Below are 25,345 nucleotides of genomic sequence, written 5' to 3' on the forward strand. Positions count from 1 at the left end.
GAGCTGGAGCTGACTGGAGCTGAGTCAGCCGCCACCCAGGCTGCCGTGAAGCCAAGTTCGTCTCCTTCATCTTTCATTACAGGGCTTTCACGCCATGCATCAGTACCAGAGGAAAGACCAATGCTTTGTAGCAGGAATTCTATCCAAGTTGACTCTGGAGCAATTTGGTTCCAAGCGGATCAATTACTCTCAGTAAAAACAAGAGAAGGAATTCCTTTCTTGCCAATTTTCTATCAAAAATGATCTAGAAAAAAAAAGATCTAGAAAGATAGAGGAAGAACAGATATATTTATTTTTATATCTGCCTCAAGTTCTCTGGGATCTCGTTATTCTTATTCATTAATATATGCTCTGTTCCTTATGCACCATGTTTAAAGGCAAATGCTTAAAATAGAACAAAGTGAAATATTAAAATTCCTTAACAATTTTGAGTAGTAATTCCTAATTTTTTTAAAAGATTTTATTTATTTATTTTACAGACAGAGATCACAAGTAGGCAGAGAGGCAGGCAGAGAGAGAAGTGGAAGCTGGCTCCCTGCTGAGCAGAGAGCGCGATGGAGTTCGATCCCAGGACCTTGAGATCATGACCTGAGCTGAAGGCAGAGGCTTAACCCACTGAGCCACCCAGACATCCCAGTAATTCCTAATTTTTACAAAAACTGCTATTTCCTTAGATCCTGTCAAATATTTATAAGCCTAACATGTTAATAAATATGCCTTCTTTAATAAAGCCTCTTAGGGGCGCTTGGGAAGCTCAGTGGTTAAGCATCTACCCTGGGCTCAGGTCCTGATCCCAGGGTTCTGGGATCAAACCCACGTCGGGTTCCCTGCTCCTCCCTCTCCCTCTGCCTGCCGCTCCCTCTGCTTGGGCTTTCTCTCAAATAAATAAAATCCTTAAAAATAAAAAAATAAATGAATGAATGAATAAATAAATAAAGCTTCTTAATTTGCCTGGAAAAAAGATGTACAGCAATCCATGCAATTAAATCACATGTTACATAGTTGTCATGTAGAACTCTACTTATTTATTGGTAGAAATAAAATTTAATAGGGTGGCCACTGGGTGGCTCAGTGGGTTAAGCCTCTGCCTTCGGCTCAGGTCATGATCCCAGGGTCCTGGGATCAAGGCCCACATCAGGCTTTCTGCTCAGCAGGGAGCCTGCTTCCCTTCCTCTCTCTCTGCCTGCTTCTCTGCCTACTTGTGATCTCTGTCAAAAAAATAAATTAAAAAATCTTTTAAAAAATTAATATAATTAATGAGAAGTTTTGTTACAACTGATTTCTTTTTTTTATTTTTATTTTTTTTTGATTTCTTTTTTTTTAAAGATTGTATTTATTTATTTGACAGAGATCACATGTAGACAGAGAGGCAGAGAAAGGAGGGGAAGCAGGCTCTCCGCTGAGCAGAGAGCCCAATAGGACCCTGAGATCATGACCCAAGCTGAGGGCAGAGGCTTAACCCACTGATTCACCCAGGTGTCCCTTTCTTTAATTTTTATATGATTTTTTTTACTTGGATTCTTAAAGGTAAGCTAAATATTTGAAATATGTCTTGCTCAAAGACTGTATTTATTTATTTGTCAGACAGAGAGAGAGAGGGCATGAGTGAACACAAGCAGGGGGAGCAGCAGGCAAAGGGAGAAGCAGGCTCCTGGCAGAGCAAGGAGCCCAATGCTGGACTCAATCCCAGGACCCTGCGATCATGACCCAAGCAAGCGCTTAACTGACTGAGCCACCCAGGCGTCCCTTTTTCCCTCTTTTTATTGACTAGTTTGAAATACATGCATTTTTTTCCTCTTGCTACTGCTATAAAATCAGCAAGTGGGTAAACATAATTAGATTTCGTATGTGTAGACATTCTCTGTGGGTTACTACACATCAGAATATTTTAATATTTTTTTAAATATTTTTTTTATTTATTTGACAGAGATCACAAGTAGGCAGAGAGACAGGCAGAGAGACAGGAAGGGAAGCAGGCTCCCCACTGAGCAGAGAGCCCAATGCGGGGCTCGATCCCAGGACCCTGGGATCATGACCTGAGCCGAAGGCAGAGGCTTAACCACCGAGCCACCCAGGTGCCCCTACTTTAATATTTTTAAACAAATAATGTAGAAAAGGTACTCACCCACAGTCCCTTCTGTGCCATCTGTTTCCTTTGGGATATAATGTGCAGAAAGATCACTCTGAAGGACTTCGTCTGATGTGGCTCTGGCTAAAGCAGCAGCCAAAAAGGAAGGGCAATTACTGAAATAAAAAACGCCTATTTCAGTAAGAATTAGGAAATAATACATTTGACATTATTACCAATTATTAACATATCTATCTCAAAACAAAATTGTGTCTTTAAACACTATTCAACACATATTTATTGAGTGCATATTATGTGCTATACACTCTACCTTGGCTCTGGGTAAACACTGGTGAGTAACACAGACATGGCCTCTGACCCAGTAGGGCTTAAAATCTAGTTAGGGAGACAGATGATAAATAAGTAAACAATAGGATACAACTTAAAATTGGGGTGTTTTATAAAAGAAACAAGGTACAGAATTATAGAAGGGGGATGGTCAGGAATCCATATCTCGAAGGATAAGAAAGATTCGATTCTGTGGATGTGGGAAGTTGGGAGAGAATATTCCAGGCAGAGAAAACAGCATGTGTACAGATCCTTTCTGAGAGCCTGGTATGTGTGAGGAACTGAAAAAAGCCCAGATAAGATGAAGTATGGTGGATAAAGAGGGAAGATGGCAGGGAATAGGTCAGAGGGACTGGCATCAGCCAGTTATACGAACCATATAGATCGTGGAAAGGAAAGTGATCTCACTCAAAACTGCACTGGGAAGCTACTGAAGGTTGTGAGCAAGAGCATGCCATACCCAGACATATCAATTAAAATAGGACTTTGACTGCTGTGCCAAAGGAAATCGGAAAGAATGAGGAGGGTGGCCAATAAGGAAACTGTTGTAATGCAGGTGAAACTGAAAAAAAAAATTAGTATATTCTAAAAAAAGAAAATACAGAACTTGCCGATTATTAGAATATAGAAATAAAAGAAAAGAATTAAGGCTGAGTCCTGCATTTTGGTCTGAGCAACGAGGTGAATGGTGGCATCATTCATCTAGACGGAGAAACCAGGAAAAGAACAGGTTTGTGGAAGCAAAGGGTAAAGAAGAAAACAAGAGTTAATTTTAAAGCATGTTAAGTTGGAAATACCTTTGAGATACCCTAATGAAGGTACCAAATGAAGTGAAAGTTATTAGACATTGTAGTGTGGAGCTCAGAGATGATAGGAAATTTGGAAGCCACGAATGTATGGATGATATTTAAAACTATTGAAATAGACTGCATCACATAGGAAGAAATTATAAAAAGAGAATTCCCTCTTGTTTTCCAAACCCTTTCAGAATAGGAAAGTTATCTCACGCCTCACCACTGTATATTGGGGAGTTCTAGGAAGGGTTTAGATAGTTTTCTTTCTTTCTTCCTTTTTTTTTTTTTTTAAAGATTTTATTTATTTGACAGACAGAGATCACAAGTAGGCAGAGAGGCAGGCGGGGGCGGGGGGGGTGCGGGAAGCAGGCTTCCCACTGAGCAGAGAGCTGGATGCAGGGCTCAATCCAAGGACCCTGAGATCATGCCCTGAGCCAAAGGCAGAGGCTTAACCCACTGAGCCTCCCAGGTGCCCAGATAGTTTGCTTCTTTCAGTCACCACATTTTTATATCAAGTAGAATTATACCGAAGGAGCTTTCACCAAGAAATTGTACCCAAGGAATCTCACCTGCACTTGACCTCACTGAGTTCCTAAACCTCTAGCCTGAGCCTGAGGCCATTAAGGGATGGAACTTTGGAAGACTTTATGGGTGGTGGGAGTCAGGGGAGTATATTTTAAATGTGTGAAGGATGTGAATTATGTGGCCAAAACAGACATGGCAGGGGCGCCTGGGTGGCTCAGATAGTTAAGCAGCTGCCTTTGGCTCGGATCATGATCACCATGTCCTGGGATTGAGCCCCACAGCATCAGGCTCCCTACTCAGTGGGGTGTCTGCTTCTCCCTCCCCCTGCCCTTGTGCTCTCACTTGCTTTTTCTCTCTCTCTCTCAAATAAATAATTAAAATCTTTTAAAAATTAAAATTAAAAAAATAACAGATTTGGCAGATTGTTTTTCTAAAACAGGCCACAACAATATTCTGGTAGCCGGTACAGCTGCTTTGGCAGTTCCTTAAAATGCTGAAGTTCTTACATAGCCCAGCAATTCCCCTTACATACATCAACACAAAAACATGTACCTGAATGTTCATGGCAGCATTATTCATAATAGCCAAACAGTAGAAACAACCAACCAACCAATCAACTGATTATGGATAAATAAAAGCAGCATATTCATACATGCTACAATGTGGATAAACCTTAGAAATATTATGGCGATATGGGCGCCTGGGTGGCTTAGTGGGTTAAAGCCTCTACCTTTAGCTCAGGTCATGATCCCAGGGTCCTGGGATCGAGCCCCGCATCGGGCTCTCTGCTCTGCGGGGAGCCTGCTTTCTCCTCTCTCTCTGCCTGCCTCTCTGCCAGCTTGTGGATCTCTGTCTGTGAAATAAATAAATAAAATCTTTAAAAAAAAAAATATTATGGCGATAGAAGCCAGTCACACAACTTCTAAGCCTGAAATCACAAGGGAGGAAGGGGCAGCCTTTGATACCAGCAACACAGCAGTCCACACTAGAAACGTAATACCTGTGCACGAGAGCCCAGTGAAAGGAGCCCAGTTAACAAATACCTGGACCTTACTTTCTTTCCATCTTTTTTTTTTTTTTTTTTTTTTTTTTTTTTTTTTACAGAGAGAAATCACAAGAGAGGCAGGCAGAGAGAGAGGAAGGGAAGCAGGCTCTCCGCTGAGCAGAGAGCCCGATGTGGGACTCGATCCCAGGACCCTGAGATCATGACCTGAGTCGAAGGCAGCGGCTTAACCCACTGAGCCACCCAGGCGCCCCTCTTTCCATCTTCTTAACTTCTGTTAGTGCCTTCCACAGGGGAAGCAAACTGAAAAACAGGGAACAAAGAAGGCATCCAGGACAAGGATCAAAGCTGAGATGTATAGGAAGTGGCTTGGGGAAGAAAAGAAAGTTATCTAGTACAGTGGTAAAAAAAAAAAATGCATTTTCAGTGAAAGTTTACCTTTCCACACATCACACAAGTGAGATTATATTTAAAAGTCTGACCACTGGAAATGAAATTAGATAAGGGAAGAAAGGACTTCATGTGCCTCTTAGGCAAGGGAGGGAGTGAGATGGTGGGTAGAGGTAATTCTTAATGTCTTTTTGATATTTTCTATGTTTTACAAATTCTCCTTATAAAACAAACACTAAGTTTGAAATAAAAGTTGAGATTTAATAAAATGGTAAAAAAAAAGTCAATCACAAAAGACCACATACTCTATGATTCCATTTATATAAAAAGTCCAGAATAGGCAAACCTACAGAAACAGAGTATAGCAGCAGTAGCCTAGGGCAGAGAGGTGAGTTGAATAGGGAGTAACTGCTGATGGGTAGGAGGTTTCTTTTTGCAGTATGAAAATGTTCTGAATCTTGGATTGTAGTTAGTGATGGTTAAACAATTATGAATGTACAAAAACCAATGAACTGTGTATTTTAAATGGGTAACTTTTATGCTGTGTGAATTACATCTCAATAAAGATGTTTAAAAAATCATTGACTTTGTTAAGAAGATTGAATAGTGGAGGTGAAAATAAGATTACAATGGGTAAGTGGGAGGCAAGGAGGTGTGGCAGTAACTGAAAGGGCATTTGAGGACTGGGCCGGCTCTTATTTTAGAATGGTATAGAATGTGACTGTTTACTAAATGAAATAATCTAGTAGAGAAAGACTGAAAGATAATGCAGGAAACGGGGGATGACCAAAGGAGTAAAGCTCCTGAGAAGGCAGGAAGAGGAGAAATCCAAAACTTATCTGGAAATTGCTGACCTTTGATAGCATAAGGAACATTTCACCAGTTGGAAAAGAAAGGAAGAAAATGGGTAAAGACGCGGGGAGGTTTCTAGATTTCTTAGTAGGAAAATCAGAGAGTTCCCATCTTACAGTGTTTGAGGCACTGTTCTGGTGCTCAAGATACCAATGACCAAAAAAGACAAAAACTCCTGCCTTTGGAACCCTCATGCACTGTTGGTGAGAATGTAAATTGGTACAGCCACTACAGAACACAGCATGGAGGGTCCTCAAAAAATTAAAAGAGATCTCATACAACCTAGTAATTCCATCTCTGAGGATTTACCCAAGGAAAACCAAAACACAGATTCAAAAAGATATACACAGCCTTATGTTTGTTATAGCACCATTTACAACAGCCAAGATAAGGAAACAACCTAAACGTCCATCCACAGATGAACGGATAAAGAAGGTGTGGTATATATACAATGGAAAGTTAGCTATAAAAAAGAATGAAATCTTGCCATTCACGGTAACATGGATGGACGTAAGTGAAATAAGTCAGAAAAAGGACCATATGATTTCACTTATATGTGGGATCCAAAAAACAAATGAACAAACAAAAAATTAGAAATAGACTCATAAATACAAAGAACAAAGTAGTGGTTGCCAGTGGAGAGGGAATTGGGAAGGGGTGAAGGGGATTAAAACGTACAAACCCCCAGTTATAAAATCAGTGTCATGGGGATCAAAAGTACAGCATAAGGAATACAGTGAATATCGTACTAAATTTGTATGGTGACGGATGGGTGACTATATGTGGTGAGCTTTTCATAATGTATAAGTGTTGACTTACTGCGTGGTTTACCTGAAACTAACACTGTATATCAACTATACTTTTAAAACAAACACAAAAATAACCCATCTCTGGAGCTTCCATTCTGGAGAATGGCTTCTCAATGAAGTATGGGGTTAGATCAGTGGTTCTCAAACTTTTACAGACATCAGAATCAAGGCTTGTTAAAACACAAATTGCTGGGTCCCCAGAGTTTCTCACTCGCTTGAGAATCAAGGCTTGTTAAAACACAAATTGCTGGGTCCCCAGAGTTTCTCACTCGCTAGGTCTTAAGTATGACTTCAGAATTTTCATTTTTAACAAGTTTCCAGATGAGGTGCATGCTACTGGGCTAGGGGCCACACTGTGAGAACCAACGGGTTAGCTTATCAACTGGGTGGTGAGGATACAAGTATATGGGGCAGGAGGGATGAAGAGAAAGTAGGTATGAAACAGTCGTGTCAGAGAGTAGGACTGTCACTGCTAAAAGACTGAGACAATTTTTAAATAAAGTCAGTCTTTCTGGTTGTACAATTTTCTCCATCTACGTCCATGCGCTGGAAAATGTGTTGGTAAAAAGAACTGTCTAATTCATTAAGGTTTGGGATTTTGCAAGGTGAGTATTAGCAAGTGAAGAAGAAACATTGAAATTTAGTATCTTTTTAAGCATGTGATTGCAGTGTTAGACCATGAACGTTAAATGGGTTAAGAAAGAACAGACATGAACGGTAAATCAGGTGGTCTAAATGTAATTAAACAACTAGTAGGAGTACTTGGGCACACAACCTAGAAAAATGAAGTATTGTAGTCTGAGAATAGGATGCTTGTGTATAGGATTTTGGAGCCAGTGCAGTATTTGTGATAATAAGGTTTAGGTGAGACCAAGAAAGTGAGTGGTTGAGTGGTTTAGAAACCAATAAAATGGCAATGTTTATATTTGAAGTCCTCAAGGGTAAAAAAAAAAAAAAAAAGGAAAATTATCATTATCATCATTCATCAGTATTTTTCAAATTGTAGCTTACGATCCATTAGTGGTTAATGAAATGAATTTTATGAATTATTACCAGCATTTTTTTTTTTTTAAGATTCTATTTATTTACTTGAGAGAGAGAGAGAGCACAAGCCAGGCCGGGGGTGGAGGGTCAGAGGGAGAGGAAGAAGCGGCATCCCACTGAGCAGAGAACCTGAAGTGGGGCTCGATCTCAGCCACCCTTTTTTAAAAAATAGGAACTAGGGTATATGAGGTAAGGCTAAGTACTCTGTATACACATATGAGTATATACTGAATCTTGATTATGATAAAAAATTTTTTTTGAAAGCTACTGTCCTTTAGCAATTATGAAATAAATTGATGACATTCCTTGAAATTCAAATGCTATCCATTTCTCCTTTCATGCTAAGTTAACTGAGTTATTTTGGACAAGTTCAAATTTTTCTTCATAAAACTAAATAAACTCTCTCAGCACTGCTTGTTTTTTAACTTTCTATCATGCTTTACTTTGACTAACTGAAGACATCCAAATACTTTGCATAAGTGGACTTTTAGTATATAGTTACAAGATTTACTTGGTCCTTTTGTTTCAAAATTTATATTAAAATTACCTAAAAACCTCTATTGTAATCATATTCCCTAGAATTCCTCCCACTACCAAGGAAGAAAAAGACATCGTTAGTGTAATTAGTAAAATACCTAGAATCTAGGTTCACCAAAGGTAAGAATGTGAAAACTTTAGAGAATAAGGGAAGAACTATAGTCTCATTAATGTGTCACCTGCAATACATTTTTAGTCACAGTTAATGTAATTTTTAACTTTTTGTCAGACAGAATGAAAATATTTTCAGTGAAGTAGAGAGGAGGATTAGCTGACTAATAGCTAGATATAAAACATCTAGCTAGACACTTCACCCACATCAGCTATCTCTACCTGTCAGAAAGCTGTAACACTTAGCATGAATAAGTTCTTATGATTTTGACTCTGAAATCAAAGTGACTATTTCTGAATAATCAGAATTGCAAATATATTTTAAAACAGTCACATCAGTGAATATTTGACACAAGTCAAATAAAAGCTTATCATTAGAGCTTGTCATTCTTAAGAGAATTACCAGGAGTGACTAACATGATAATAACATAGTAAACTGCTTTCTTTCATCATTTCTCATACAGCCCTGGACAGAAGCATTTACGATGCTAATGCATGAAGGTCTCAAAGTTTGGCAAATGTATTGCAAAGAAAGTAAGAGAGAATGGCCAAAACTCACAGCAAGTTTGTAGAATTGCGGTTAAAATTGTTATTACCTTGAGAACATTGCTGAAGTAGAGTAGGATTCAACTTTTTTTTTTTAACTTTTGCAGGGTGTGTCCTTTTAAGAGACTGGCTCTATTAAAGTCAAATTAATCATGTTAAGGCCCTCAAATATAGTGCAAGAAAGATCCTTGCTATTTATATATATTAACAGATATTTCTGAAGTGCTTACCATTCCTATCTTCAAGCATTCATATCCTGAGAACAAAAGGAAACGTGTTGTCATGCATACCAATTTATTACTTTCTTGTTTGCTTAGGCATCAAAGTATAGACTTTATACATTCAGAGGTAAAAATAAATCCATGTCTAGTTTAAATCTAAGCCATGCATAAATGATATTCATAGCTTTGTACAATGTTGAAATATCATTAATTAGGGGTCCATTCAGTTTTTTAAATTTTTTATTCCTTATTTTTTATAAACATATAATGTATTTTTATCCCCAGGGGTACAGGTCTGTGAACCAGGTTTTACACTTCACAGCACTCACAATAGCAGATACCCTCACAAATGTCCATAACACCCCTCCCCCTCTCCCAACCCCACCTCCCCCCAGCAAACCTCAGTTTGTTTTGTGAGATTAAGAGTCACTTATGGTTTGTGTCCCTCCCAAGCTCATCTTCTTTTATTTATTCTTCTCCTATCCCCCTAACCCCCCATGTTGCATCTCCACGTCCTCATATCAGGGAGATCATATAATAGTTGTCTTTCTCCGATTGACTTATTTCACTAAGCATGATACCCTCTAGTTCCATCCACGTCGTCGCAAATGGCAAGATTTCATTTCTTTTGATGGCTGCATAGTATTCCATTGTGTATATATACCACATCTTCTTTATCCATTCATCTGGGGATGGACATCTAGGTTCTTTCCATAGTTTGGCTATTGTAGACATTGCTGCTATAAACATTCGGGTGCACATGCCCCGTCGGATCACTACGTTTGTATCTTTAGGGTAAATACCCAGTAGTGCAATTGCTGGGTCATAGGGTAGTTCTATTTTCAACATTTTGAGGAACCTCCATGCTGTTTTCCAGAGTGGTTGCACCAGCTTGCATTCCCACCAACAGTGTAAGAGGGTTCCCCTTTCTCTGCATCCTTGCCAGCATCTCTCATTTCCTGACTTGTTAATTTTAGCCATTCTGACTGGTGGGAGGTGATATCTCATTGTGGTTTTGATTTGTATTTCCCTGATGCCGAGTGACGTGGAGCACTTTTTCATGTGTCTGTTGGCCATCTGGATGTCTTCTTTGCAGAAATGCCTGTTCATGTCCTCTGCCCATTTCTTGGATTGTTTGTTCTTTGGGTGTTGAGTTTGCTAACTTCCTTATAGATTTTGGATACTAGCCCTTTATCTGATATGTCATTTGCAAATATCTTCTCCCATTCTGTCAGTTGTCTTTTGGTTTTGTTAACTGTTTCCTTTGCTGTGCAAAAGCTTTTGATCTTGATGAAATCCCAATAGTTCATTTTTGCCCTTGCTTCCCTTGCCTTTGCCGATGTTCCTAGGAAGATGTTGCTGCGGCTGAGGTCAAAGAGGTTGCTGCCTGCGTTCTCCTCAAGGATTTGGATGGATTCCTTTCTCACATTGAGGTCCTTTATCCATTTTGAGTCTATTTTCGTGTGCGGTGTAAGGAAGTGGTCCAATTTCATTTTTCTGCATGTGGCTGTCCAATTTTCCCAGCACCATTTATTGAAGAGGCTGTCTTTTTTCCATTGGACATTCTTTCCTGCTTTGTCGGAGATTAGTTGACCATAGAGTTGAGGGTCTATTTCTGGGCTCTCTATTCTGTTCCATTGATCTATGTGTCTGTTTTTGTGCCAGTACCATGCTGTCTCGATGATGACAGCTTTGTAATAGAGCTTGAAGTCCGGAATTGTGATGCTACCAACTCTGGCTTTCTTTTTCAATATTCCTTTGGCTCTTCGAGGTCTTTTCTGGTTCCATATAAATTTTAGGATTATCTGTTCCATTTCTTTGAAAAAAATGGATGGTATTTTGATAGGGATTGCATTAAATGTGTAGATTGCTTTAGGTAGCATAGACATTTTCACAATATTTATTCTTCCAATCCAGGAGCATGGAACATTTTTCCATTTCTTTGTGTCTTCCTCAATTTCTTTCACGAGTACTTTATAGTTTTCTGCATATAGATTCTTAGCCTCTTTGGTTAGGTTTATTCCTAGGTATCTTACAGTTTTGGGTGCAATTGCAAATGGGATTGACTCCTTAATTTCTCTTTCTTCTGTCTTGTTGTTGGTGTAGAGAAATGCAACCGATTTCTGTGCATTGATTTTATATCCTGACACTTTACTGAATTCCTGTACAAGTTCTAGCAGTTTTGGAGTGGAGTCTTTTGGGTGTTCCACATATAGTATCATATCATCTGCGAAGAGTGATAGTTTGACTTCTTCTTTGCCGATTTGGATGCCTTTAATTTCTTTTTGTTGTCTGATTGCTGAGGCTAGGACTTCCAGTACTATGTTGAATAGCAGTGGCGATAATGGACATCCCTGCCGTGCTCCTGACCTTAACGGAAAAGCTTTCAGTTTTTCTCCATTGAGAATGATATTTGTGGTGGGTTTTTCATAGATGGCTTTGATAATATGGAGGTATGTGCCCTCTATCCCTACACTTTGAAGAGTTTTGATCAGGAAGGGATGCTGTACTTTGTCAAATGCTTTTTCGGCATCTATTGAGAGTATCATATGGTTCTTGTTCTTTCTTTTATTAATGTGTTGTATCACATTGATTGATTTGCGGATGTTGAACCAACCTTGCAGCCCTGGAATAAATCCCACTTGGCCGTGGTGAATAATCCTTTTAATGTACTGTTGAATCCTATTGGCTAGTACTTTGGTGAGAATTTTTGCATCTGTGTTCATCAAGGATATTGGTCTGTAGTTCTCTTTTTTGGTGGGATCCTTGTCTGGTTTTGGGATCAAGGTGATGCTGGCCTCACAAAATGAGTTTGGAAGTTTTCCTTCCATTTCTATTTTTTGGAGCAGTTTCAGGAGAATAGGAATTAGTTCTTCTTTAAATGTTTGGTAGAATTCCCCTGGGAAGCCGTCTGGCCCTGGGCTTTTGTTTGTTTGGAGACTTTTGATGACTGTTTCAATCTCCTTACTGGTTATGGGCCTGTTCAGGTTTTCTATTTCTTCCTGGTTCAGTTGTGGTAGTTTATATGTCTCTAGGAATGCATCCATTTCTTCCAGATTGTCAAATTTGTTGGCGTAGAGTTGCTCATAGTATGTTCTTATAATTGTCTGTATTTCTTTGGTGTTAGTTGTGATCTCTCCTCTTTCATTCATGATTTTATTTATTTGGGTCCTTTCTCTTTTCTTTTTGATAAGTCTGGCCAGGGGTTTATCAATCTTATTGATTCTTTCAAAGAACCAGCTCCTAGTTTCATTGATTTTTTTCTATTGTTTTTTTGGTTTCTATTTCATTGATTTCTGCTCTGATCTTTATGATTTCTCTTCTCCTGCTGGATTTAGGGTTTCTTTCTTGTTCTTTCTCCAGCTCCTTTAGGTGTAGGGTTTGGTTGTGTACTTGAGACCTTTCTTGTTTCTTGAGAAAGCCTTGTACCGCTATATATTTTCCTCTCAGGACTGCCTTTGCTGTGTCCCACAGATTTTGAACCGTTGTGTTTTCATTATCATTTGTTTCCATGAGTTTTTTTCAATTCTTCTTTAATTTCCTGGTTGACCCATTCATTCTTTAGAAGGATGCTGTTTAGTCTCCATGTATTTGGGTTCTTTCCAGCTTTCCTCTTGTGATTGAGTTCTAGCTTCAGAGTATTGTGGTCTGAAAATATGCAGGGAATGATCCTAATCTTTTGATACCGGTTGAGACCTGATTTAGGACCCAGGATGTGATCTATTCTGGAGAATGTTCCATGTGCACTAGAGAAGAATGTGTATTCTGTTGCTTTGGGATGAAATGTTCTGAATATATCTGTGATGTCCATCTGGTCCAGTGTGTCATTTAAGGCCTTTATTTCCTTGTTGATCTTTTGCTTGGATGATCTGTCCATTTCAGTGAGGGGAGTGTTAAAGTCCCCTACTATTATTGTATTATTCTTGATGTGTTTCTTTGATTTTGTTATTAGTTGGTTTATATAGCTGGCTGCTCCCATGTTAGGGGCATAGATATTTAAAATTGTTAGATCTTCTTGTTGGACAGACACTTTTAGTAGGATATAGTGTCCTTCCTCATCTCTTATTATAGTCTTTGGCTTAAAATCTAATTGATCTGATATAAGGATTGCCACCCAGCTTTCTTCTGATGCCCATTAGCATGGTAAATTGTTTTCCACCCCCTCACTTTAAATCTGGAGGTGTCTTTGCGTCTAAAATGAGTTTCTTGTAGGCAACATATAGATGGGTTTTGTTTTTTTATCCATTCTGATACCCTGTGTCTTTTGATTGGGGCATTTAGCCCATTAACATTCAGGGTAACTATTGAGAGTTATGAATTTTGTGCCATTATATTGCCTGTAAGGTGACTGTTACTGTATATTGTCTCTGTACCTTTCTGATCTACTACTTTTAGGCTCTCTCTTTGCTTAGAGGACCCCTTTCAATATTTCCTGTAGAGCTGGTTTGGTGTTTGCAAATTGTTTCAGTTTTTGTTTGTCCTGGAAGTTTTTTATCTCTCCTTCTATTTTCAATGATAGCCTAGCTGGATAGAGTATTCTTGGCTGCATGTTTTTCTCGTTGAGTGCTCTGAATATATCATGCCAGCTCTTTCTGGCCTGCCAGGTCTCTGTGGATAAGTCTGCTGCCAATCTAATATTTTTACCATTGTATGTTACAGACTTCTTTTCCCGGGCTGCTTTCAGGATTTTCTCTGTCACTAAGACTTGTAAATTTTACTATTAGGTGACGGGGTGTGGGCCTATTCCTGTTGATTTTGAGGGGGGTTCTCTGCACCTCCTGGATTTTGATGCTTGTTCCCTTTGCCATATTAGGAAAATTCTCTCCACTAATTCTCTCCAATAGACCTTCTGCTCCCCTCTCTCTTTCTTCTTCTTCTGGAATCCCAATTATTCTAATGTTGTTTTGTCTTATGGTGTCACTTATCTCTCGAATTCTCCCCTCGTGGTCCAGTAGCTGTTTGTCCCTCTTTTGCTCGGCTTCTTTATTCTCTGTCATTTGGTCTTCTATATCACTAATTCTTTCTTCTGCCTCATTTATCCTAGCAGTGAGAGCCTCCATTTTTGACTGCACCTCATTAATAGCTTTTTTGATTTCAACTTGGTTAGATTTTAGTTCTTTAATTTCTCCAGAAAGGGCTTTTATATCTCCAGAGAGGGTTTCTCTAATATCTTCCAGGCCCTTTTCGAGCCCGGCTAGAACGTTCAGAATCGTCATTCTGAACTCTAGATCTGACATATTACCAATGTCTGTGTTGATTAGGTCCCTAGCCTTTGGTACTGCCTCTTGTTCTTTTGTTTGTGGTGATTTTTTCCGCCTTGTCATTTTGTCCAGATAAGAGGATATGAAGGATCAAATAAAATACTAAAAGGGTGGCAAAGACCCCAGAAAAATGTGCTGTAACCAAATCAGAAGAGACCCCAAATTGTGGGGGGGGAGATAGGGGATAAAAAGAGGTTCAGGGAAAAAAAAAGAAAAAAATTTAAAAAATAAAACAAATAAAGAAAAAATATAAAAAAGAACGAAAAAATATATTTTTTACATAAACTAGTCAAAAAACGTTAAAAAAGAAAAGGGTAAAAGTTTTAAAAAATTTAGCAGAAGAAAAAAAGAAAGAAAAAAATTTGAAAAAAAAAATTGAATTAACCGCAAGACTAAAGAATCATGGGGAGAAAGCCATGAGTTCTTTGCTTTGCTTTCTCCTCCTCTGGAATTCCGCTGCTGTCTTAGGTATTGAACCTGTTTTCCTTGATAGATGAACTTCGTCCTGGCTGGATATTTTGTTGATCTTCTGGGGGAGGGGCCTGTTGTAGTGACTCTCAAGTGTCTTTGCCCGAGGCGGAATTGCACCGCCCTTACTGGGGGCCGGACTAAGTAATCCGCTGGGGTTCACTTTTGGGAGCTTTTGTTCCCTGAACGCTTTCCGTAGAGTTCCGGAGGACAGGCATGAAAATGCCGGCCTCCCAGTCTCCGGCCCGGAAGAGCCGAGAGCCCGGGGCCCCACTCCTCAGTGCGCCCCAGAGAACAGCACCCAATCACTCCCGTATCCCCAGCCTCTGGCCGTGCTCCGAGCTCACCCAGCCTGCGACCGGTTCAAGGTAACCCTGAGCTGAGAGTTCAGTCCTCGGCTGTGTCTCTGTAGCCGGCTTCTCTGTTCTAATAGCTGCGAGCTCTGCGACACTCCAACACCCCCACTCCTTCTGTGACCCTGCGGGACCTGGGGCCACGCTGACCCTGCGTGGGCTTCACCCCGGTTTAGCCTCTGGAGCAATGTCCCTCAGTGGAACAGACTTTTAAAAGTCCTGATTTTGTGCTCCGTTGCTCCCCCGCTTGCCGGGAGCCGGCCCCTCCCCCCGCGGTCTATCTTCTCCGCTAGTCCTACCTTTCGGAATGTGGTTGATTTTCTGTTTCTAGAATTGCTGTTCTTCTTCTCTTCAATCTCCCATTGGATTTGTAGGTGTTTGCCATGTTTAGATAAGCTATCGAGCTGATCTCCTGCTACCTGATGTAGTCTCAGCCTGCTACTTCTCTGCCATCTTGACTCCTCCCCCGGGGTCCATTCAGTTTTAATTCCAAGTTTAGTCACATAAATAAATCATGCCACTTCATTAAAGCTATTTATGTTAATGGATGCATATTTGAACTTCTGTGTATAGTGACTTTCCCAATGTTACATACTGTAAGGCAAAAATCCAGACTCTGTCAAGCTTCATAAGCTGAACTCTGTAATCAATTCTTGCACTGAGTCTACTAGTTAGGAAAGAATCCTTCAAGTATTGTGTTGCTTGTTTTCTTAAAGACCCATACATATACCATAAACAAAAAAAATATTGTCATCAACTGGTTACGAAATTTAATATTTCAAACAAGAGAGTACTATTTCCTACCTGTTTAAAAATACTTATTTACAAGAGCTTATTCTCCTATCTCCATTCTATTAGGCCGACAAGAGTCCAATCTACATTTTCCAATAGAGAAAAGGAGTCAGACTGGAACTGAATCTGAAAGGTAGCTTTCTTCTAGCACTGTATATCACCATCTTGGTACAGAGCAGAAAACACAATAAATCATTTTGGCATAAAAACATTTACTTTGGGGGCGCCTGGGTGGCTCAGTGGGTTAAAGCCTCTGCCTTTGGTTCAGGTCATGATTCCAGGGTCCTGGGATAAAGCCCGCATCGGGTTCTCTGCTCAGCGGGGAGCCTGCTTCCTCCTCTCTCTCTGCCTATCTCTCTGCCTACTTGTGATCTCTGTATGTCAAATAAATAAAAACAAAAACAAAAACATTTACTTTGCATTCATTTTCAAATACCATGCATAAATAAGTCCCATTAGATGGGCAGGATAGTATTTTAGATCTTTTTCTAAGTTGACTTTTTAGTACCTTCCACACGCATATCAAGACAATATACATTTTAAGGCTGCAAACTGAATTCTCATTATAAACCAGGCTAGGAAGCATTTTCATCACAATGCCAAACCTACACAATCACTAAAGACATTATTAGATAAATTAGAGGTTTAAAAGTACATCCTTCCTGACACTGGCAATGTGGGTGTTGGCACAGCACCCACAGCTGTGTTTCAGCAGTCTTGGCAAAGCACTGCTAAGGTAAAAAAAATTCTTGAAGGTGGGAAGTTTCCATCAATTAACTTTGAGAGACTTGTCTAGAGCAGCCTCATCTCGGCCCACATGTTATGATGATTCTGTCTGCTCAGTATACCCTTGCTAGGGTGACAGTCACTTAAATGTTGAATTTCTGATTACCAGCAACACCCCCACACCACCAAGTTAATCACATGTATTTTAAATCTAGAATAACACATTAAACTAAAATTAAAAAGGCGGTCTCCACATGACTTGGTATTCTTTTTCTTAGTGGACTAAACAGTTAAAACCAGGGATGAATTTTTTCCTCTGTAAGCTATTTTCTTTACTTCTACAGCAACCTCGAGGAATACCACCTGGAGTCAACGGGTTGTAATGCCTACACATCACAGATTCTCTTAGTTAGCTCTTCTGAATCTAAATGATGATACCTACCAAATGACTAGTTCCTGCAGTTCTGAGTTTGGGGTTCTCACAATAGAAATCTCAGTGCCTACTGATGCTTTCAGTGTAATCGTAACAGCCATTTTTTCATACTGCCTAGCCTGACATTCAAGCAAAAACAACAGTATCCTAAGTTTTTTGTGAGCAGCAATCTAGATGCTACACAATGACTTACCCAAGGTCAAAATACCACTAGGACCACAAGACCACAAAAAGAAGAAAGTTTTGCAGTAACTGTCTTTCTTGGGATCCTTCCTCTCTGACCAAAAGGAATTTGAACAGCACAAATTTACTGAAACTTGTCAATACAACCAATGTGAACTTCCTGTTGCTAAAACCTACAGTCTCTTTTCCCATCCAGCTCATTGAGGAGCTAAGTGACTGGCTCCTATCCACTCATCATGCCCTCCACTTTGATAAACTTTCTTCTCGAGGCTTCTAGATCATTGCACTCTCTTATGTAACTCTTACGATTCTGTATTCTCAGTCTCCTTTGATGGCCCTTCCTTTCCCACCTGCACTTGTAATTCCTCTCATTATTGTAAATCTTTTCCTTTTTGCATAGCTTTTATACTTTTCTAATATACTACATGCATTTCTTATTATGTTTATTGTTTATGTCTCCATTCCTCTTCCTATCTGACTGCAAATGTTTTTATCTATTTCTGGTGATTGATGTCTAATGCCCAGATCAGTGTCTGGCACACAATGACCAATATTTGCTGAATGAATAAACTTCTGTTTTCCAATTTATAGATGTTTAAGCCATTCCCTAACTCCTCAGAATGAATGTTCCTTAAGAGAAGAAAGTCAATACATTTATGAAAGAGTGTTCCATTTAACAATGCTGAAGTCTTACATGTAGGCAATGAAACAGGCTGGTATCAGTAAACAGGTGATAACCATTGGCAAAAAGGAAACTATGGTCATATTTACACTTTTGTTGTCAACTCAAACAGTTTGTGCCAACACCTCACTTATCTTAGACTTTAGTTCCTCTCATTAAGAGATAATGTACTTAAACTTCAAACCTATTTATGGCTTTATTAAAAAATATTTTATTTATTCATTTGACAGACAGAGATCACAGGTAGGCAGAGAGGCAGGCAGAGAGAGAGAGGAAGCAGGCTCCCTGCTGAGCAGAGAGCCCGATGTGGGGCTCGATCCCAGAACCTGAGATCATGACCTGAGCCGAAGGCAGAGGCTTAACCCACTGAGCCATCCAGATGCCCCTATTTATGGCTTTTTAATAGGAATTCTACTTCAATATTTTGAAACAATCGACCAGTGTTAAGAAAGCAGGGAGTAGTAAGGAGGCCCTGGATTTGCCTCATCCCTCAAACACAGCGAGATCAATAGCAAATCATTTTGAACAACTAAGAAATCAATCTGAGGATTAAGAAAACTGCACATTTGGAGGGAGAATGTGGCAGATGCAAGGTCTATAGATGTGACCTGGGGGAGAGAAAAGCCACAGTGCTGCAGAAGGGAAGAAGTCCTTTTCCTGGAGAGAAGTCAGGGAGAGAGGGACAGAACAGGAGAGAGAGCAGCATGTAGGGTTCCAGAAGACACTGTAGTGTGGGTGTTCCCTAGATCACACTGGGAGAGAATGCTCCCCTTCTTGGAGTACATTTGGAAAAGGGTATTTTGCGTCTCCAAGGACAAAAGGCCCACTGAGCATCACTGAGCACTGTTTCAACAACAGGTGACAGAGGATAGCAGAGGACAGATGACCTGGTCACAGCTTTTCGCAGTGCTTCATTCATCATAGATGCCAGCCACCATGTGTGTGCCATGTGGCTTCTTTTCTGGGACAAAACAGTATGAGATACAGCACTGCAGGGCTCTCCCTGGGGGAAGGGAGCAGGTCCACACCTTGTCAGGTCCTTTAAGATTTGGAGATTTGAATCCCAGTCCATGGCAAGAGGTAAAACACAGGAGAACTATGGTGCTGGGCATGCCCACAGTCAGGCACAGACAGGTTGAGGGCAGGGATCTGACAGAAGCCTGGGCCACAAGAGGGGAGACTCTTTGTTTTTCTGTGAGGACCTCTTGAACAGCAGTGGCCCCAAGTTCCCCTGTCTAGGATGAGAGGGCGGGATGATGCCATCTTCCAACCCCCATTAGTCCCCCAACTCCCAGCAAGTATCAGAAAGAAACATAGTGCCTCTAGTGCAGGCTGGAGTCACTTATACCAAACCCTGCTCCTCTGAGCCCAGGCAGGGGCATCTTACTAAGGGAGGTCTAACTGAGAGCCAGCACAGTGGGCCTCTCCCTCAGAAGAACAACACAGGCCCCTGCATGTACCAAGTCTACTGATCACAGAGTGCTTCAAAGCCTCAGCTCTAGTTCTGGTGGAAATAGGACCAGGCTTTCTTTTTTTATTTTTTATTTTTTTATTATTATTTTACATACATATTTTTTTCTTTTTAATTTGGAATCAGGCTTATAGTTTTTTGTTCATTTGTTGGTTTGTTTCCCTTTCTCGTTTTTTGGATCAGACTTTTTTTTCCCCCCTCTTTTCTCTTTTCCTTCTTTCTTTCTCTTTGGAATCAAGCTTACAGTTTCTTTCTTCCCCCCGCCCCCCCCCCCCAAATTGGGCTTATCTTAACAAACAAATCAAAGCACATCTAGTTAAAGATCCAAACACTCCCCAATGCAAGCAAGGAGGAATTCTGTAGAGGACTGACCTGTGGGAAAAAGCAACCAAAACACAGCAACAGAGTGCACACAGCTCATACCAGAAACACTTCCTGAAGCACCAGGCCCTGGACAGTGTATGACACCTTCCTCACAAGAATGGAACAAAACAAGCTTTCATAAAAGCAAAAGACAGAAACCTAGACATAATGACAAGATGGAAGAATTCTCCCCAAAAGAAAGACCAAGGAGAAATCACACCTAGGGATTTTCTCAAAATAGGTATAAGCAATATATTTGACAAAGAATGTAGAACAACAGTCATAAGAATATTAGCTGGGCTTGAAGGAAGCAAAGAAGACACTAGGGAAACCCTGGCTGCAGAGATAAAAGACCTAAAAACTCATCCCGCCAAAATAAAAAAATACTATAACTGAGAAGCAAAACCACTGGATGTAATAACAATGAAGATGGAAGAACCAGAGGATCAAACAGGTGATACAGAAGATAAAATTATGGAAAATAATGAAGATGAAAAGAAGACATAAAGAAAACTATTAGATCACAAATATAGACTTAGGGAACTCAATAAATACACAAAGCGCAATAAAATCTGTATCAAAGGAGCCCTAGAAAGAGAAGAGTGGAACAAGGGGCAGGAGGTTTATTTGGACAAATTTTGGCGGAGAACTTTCCTAATATGGGGAAGGAAACAGGCATTCAAGTCCAAGAGGCACAGAGAACTACCCTCAAAATCAATAAAAACAGGTCAACACTAAGACATATCATAGTGAAACTTGCAAAATACAAAGATAAAGAGAAAATTCCAAAAGCAGGTAGGGACAAAAGATCATTAACCTACAAGGGCAGACATGAAAGGTAGGCAGAAGGCCTGTCCACAGATATTTGGCAGGCCAGAAGAGAATGGCCTGATATATTCAACATGCTGAATGGGGAAAATATGCAGCCAAGAATACTCTATCCAGTAAGACTGTCATTCAGAATAGAAGGAGAGATAAAGACTTTCCAAGAAAGGCAAAAAATAAATAAGTTCATGAACACCAAACCACCTTTACAAGAAATTATTAAAGGGGACACTTTGAGCAGGAAAGAGACCAAAAGCAACAAAGACTAGAAAGAAATCTACAGGGACAGCAACTTTACAGGTAATACAATGGCACTAAATTCATATCAATCAATAATTACTCTGAATGTAAATGGACTAAACGTACCAACTCAAAGACATAAGGTGTCAGAATAGATTAAATAAAAAAACAAGACCCATTGATATGCTGCTTACAAGAGACTTATTTTAGACCTAAAGACATCTCCAGATTGAAAGTAAGGGAGTAGAGAACAATCAATCATGCTAATGAACATCAAAAGAAAGCTGGAATAGCCCTACTTACTAGCAGACAAACTAGATTTTAAACCCAGAGAAGGGCACTATATCATAATAAAGATGTCTATCCAACAAGATCTAACAGTTGTAAATATTTATGCCCTCAACTTGGAAGCAGCCAAATATATAAATCAAATAATAACAAACTTAAAGAAACTCACTGATAATAATAGAATAATAGTAAGGGGGGAACCTGGGTGGCTCAGTGGGTTAAAGCCTCTGCCTTTGGCTCAGGTCATGATCCCACGTTCCTGGGATCAAGCCCCGCATCCGGCTCTCTGCTCAGCAGGGAGCCTGCTTCCTCCTCAGTCTCTCTGCCTACTTGTAATCTCTGTCTGTCAAATAAATAAAAATAAAATCTTTAAAAAAAAAAGAATAATAGTAAGGGACTTTAACGCCCCACTTACACCAATGGACAGATCATCTAGGCAGAAGATCAACAAAGAAACAGGGGCTTTGAATGACACACTGGACCAGATGGATTTCACAGATACATACAGATACATTCACATAAAGTATCAGAATACACATTCTTTTTGAGTGCACATGGAACATTCTCTAGAACAGATCACATACTATATCACAAATCAGGCCTCAACCACTACAAAAAAATTGAGATCCTATTCCATGCATATCTTCAGACCACAACACTATGAAACTTGAAGTCAACCACATGAAAAAATTTGGAAAGACCACAAATACATGGAGGTTAAAGAACATCCTACTAAAGAACAAATGGATTAACCAGGAAATTAAAGAAGAAATTTTTTTTTTAAATGGGAGAAAATGCAAATGAAAACAGGACAAAGACAGTCATAAGAGGGAGATATATAGCAATACAGGCCTTCCTCAACAAGCAAGAGAAGTCTCAAATAATCAACCTAATCTTACACCTAAAGGAGCTGGAAAAAGAACAGCAAATAAAACCTAAAACCAGCAGAAGAAGGGAAATAGTTAAGATTAGAGCAGAAGTAAATGATATAGAAATTAAAAAACAAAAACAAAAACAAAAACAGAACAGATCAACAAAACTAGGAGCCGGTTCTTTGAAAGAATTAACAAAACTGATAAACCCTAGCCAGACTTATCCAAAAGAGAAAGGACCCAAATAAATAAAATCATGAATGAAAGAGGAAGGATCACAACCAACTTTGCAGAAATACAAATGACTAAGAGAATATTATGAGCAATTATATGACAAAAATATTGAGCAATCTGGAGGAAACAGATAAATTCCTAGAAACATATAAACTACCAAAACTGAAATAGGAAGAAATAGAAAATTTGAACAGACACATAACAAGCAAAGAAAATGAACCGGTAATCAAAAATCTCCCAACAAACAAGAGTCCAGGGCTGGATGGCTTCCCAGGAGAATTCTACCAAACATTTAAAGAATAATTAATATCTATTCTTCTGAAGCTGTTCCAAAAAATAGAAATTTAAGGAAAACTTCCAAACTCATTCTATGAGGCCAACATTACCTTGATTCCAAAACCAAAGACCACACTAAAAAGAATTACAGACCAATATCCCCAGTGAACAATGATGCAAAAATTCTCAAGATACAAGCCAACAGGATCCAACAGTACATTAAAAGGATTACTCACCATGATCAAGTGAGATTTATTCCTGGGCTACAAGGGTGATTCAATATTTGCAAATCAATCAATGTGATACACCACATTAATAAAAGAAAGGATAAGAACCATATGATCCTCTCAACAGATGTAGAGAAAGCACCTGACAAAATACAGCATCCTTTCCTGCAAAAAAAACCCTCAAGAAAATAGGGATAGGGGGAACATACTTCAACAGCATAAAGGCCATTTACAAAAGACCCACAACTAATATCATCCTCAATGGGAAAAAACTGAGAGCTTCCCCCCTAAGATCAGGAACACAACAGGGATGTCCACTCTCACCACTGTTGTTCAAAACAGTACTGGAAGTCCTGGCCTCAGCAAACAACAAAAAGAAATAAATCAGCAAGAAAGAAGTCAAACTTTAATTCTTCACAAACAAAATGATACTGTATGTAGAAAACCCAAAGGACTTCACCCCAAAGTTGCTGGAAGTCATACATGAATTCAGAAAAGTCACAGGATATAAAATCAAGGTACAGAAATCTTTGCATTTCTATACACCGAAAATGAAGCAACAGAAATAGAAATTAAGGAATCGATCCCATTTACAATTGCATGAAAAACCATAATATATCTAGAAATAAACCTAATCCAAGAGGTAAAAGATCTGCACTCTGAAAACTGTAAAACACTTATGAAAGAAACTCAATACACAAAGAAATGGAATTGAAAGAACAAATGTTTTTAAAAGTCTGTATTACCCAAAGCAATCTACACATTCAATATAATCCCTATCAAAATGCTAACAGCATTTTTCACAGAGCTTAACAATCAACCCTAAAATCTGTATGGAACCACAAAAGACCCAAATTAGCCAAAGCGACCTTGAAAAAGAACAGCAAAGCTGGAGGCATCACAATTCCGGATTGCATCTTACTATGTTTTCCAGAACTGAATATTCTCCTTTTTGCTGCTTCCAATATGCTCTACTGTGGGTCAAATGCTATTAAACAGCATCACATGCTACACAGAAATCATTTGTGAAAGGAAGAGTCAACCAATATAGCAAACTTCATTGTTGTCTTAGTTTAAGAATGCCACAGCAACCCTAACCCTCAACCACTGCCGCCCTAGTCAGTCAACAACCATCAACATCAAGACAAGACCTTCTTCTACCAACAGAAAGATGACAACTTGCTGAAAGTTCAGATGATGGTTAGCATTTTTAGCAATAAAGTATTTTCTTTTTTTTTTTAAGATTTTATTTATTTGACAGAATCACAAGTAGGCAGCGAGGCAGGCAGAGAGAGAGGAGGAAGCAGGCTTCCTGGTGAGCAGGGAGCCGGATGCGGGGCTCTATCCCAGGACCCTGAGATCATGACCTGAGCCAAAGGCAGAGGCTTTAACCCACTGAGCCACCCAGGCGCCCCAGCAATAAAGTATTTTCATTAAGGTATGTACGTACCTAGGTGTTTTTTCAGACATAATGCTATTGCACACTTAATAGACTATAGTATATTGTAAACATAACTTTTCATGCACTGGGAAACAGAAATTTTGACTTTATTGTGATACTTGCTTTATTGTGGTGGTCTGGATCCAAACCCATACAACGTATGCCTGTATTCTATTCTTAACTTCTTCCCAGCCAACAGATTGGCAATTGCAAGTTGCTCTTAATACAGGGTCTCTTTCCTCACATTGCTTTCTTCACATTTAAGAAAAACACAGTATATTTCCAATTCCTCATCCAGCTTCTCCTCTCCCCTTTTGTAGTACTAAACTAGACATTGAGAACTTATGTTGACAGCAAATGAATATTTCCAAAATTGTTTATTTTTGCTCCTCAGGGCACACCACCTCCTTTGGAGCATTTATTCTATTGGCTTTTATGGAGATCTGCAAATGTAGGCAAATTTTTCATCATTTTCTCAAACTCATTTGGCCTTTGTTACATTTGACAGCCCTTACTCAATTTTGTGATTTGGTATTAGAGATATCCCCTACTCTTACTGAAGATGGAGTTTGCATTTTTCTACCTTTTTCCGACTGGTGATTTCTGAGAGAAGCAGACAATGCCATTTTTCTACTATTTAAAAACCTTTAGTGAGCCCTTATTTTTTTTTAACGGGGATTGAACTGCTTTTCAGAGAGAGTGATAATTACTCTCACAATATAGAGACACATGCATTAACTCTATCTTAATTCTTGAGTAAACAAGATAAAATGATACTTTCTTGAAAGAATGCATATTCGGTGAGTTGAATCAAATACATTCAACTATGAAGCATTATAAATTACGGAAAGAAGTGATTCCAGAAGAAAAACTGTGAGAAATCCATTCTAAACTCAGATTCTATAATATTTAAATTTATCCTATGACCTTGTATTAGACGTTTTGCCCTCAGATTATTCTCT

The 25,345-nt window shown here is 39.3% G+C and overlaps 1 protein-coding gene across 1 annotated transcript in view; it reads right to left on the reverse strand.

Moving 5' to 3' along the window:
* The window catches only part of PPM1E (protein phosphatase, Mg2+/Mn2+ dependent 1E), a 229,948-nt gene that overhangs the window by 20,475 nt on the left and 184,128 nt on the right, over window positions 1-25,345 (reverse strand). Inside the window, exon 2 of the mRNA XM_045985148.1 lies at window positions 2,126-2,244. Within this exon, the coding sequence (XP_045841104.1) occupies window positions 2,126-2,244 (119 nt within the window). The remainder of the gene's footprint in view (window positions 1-2,125; window positions 2,245-25,345) is intronic.

The sequence above is a fragment of the Meles meles genome, chromosome 18 (assembly GCF_922984935.1).
Source record: "Meles meles chromosome 18, mMelMel3.1 paternal haplotype, whole genome shotgun sequence".
In the NCBI taxonomy this organism is placed as follows: Eukaryota; Metazoa; Chordata; class Mammalia; order Carnivora; family Mustelidae; genus Meles; species Meles meles.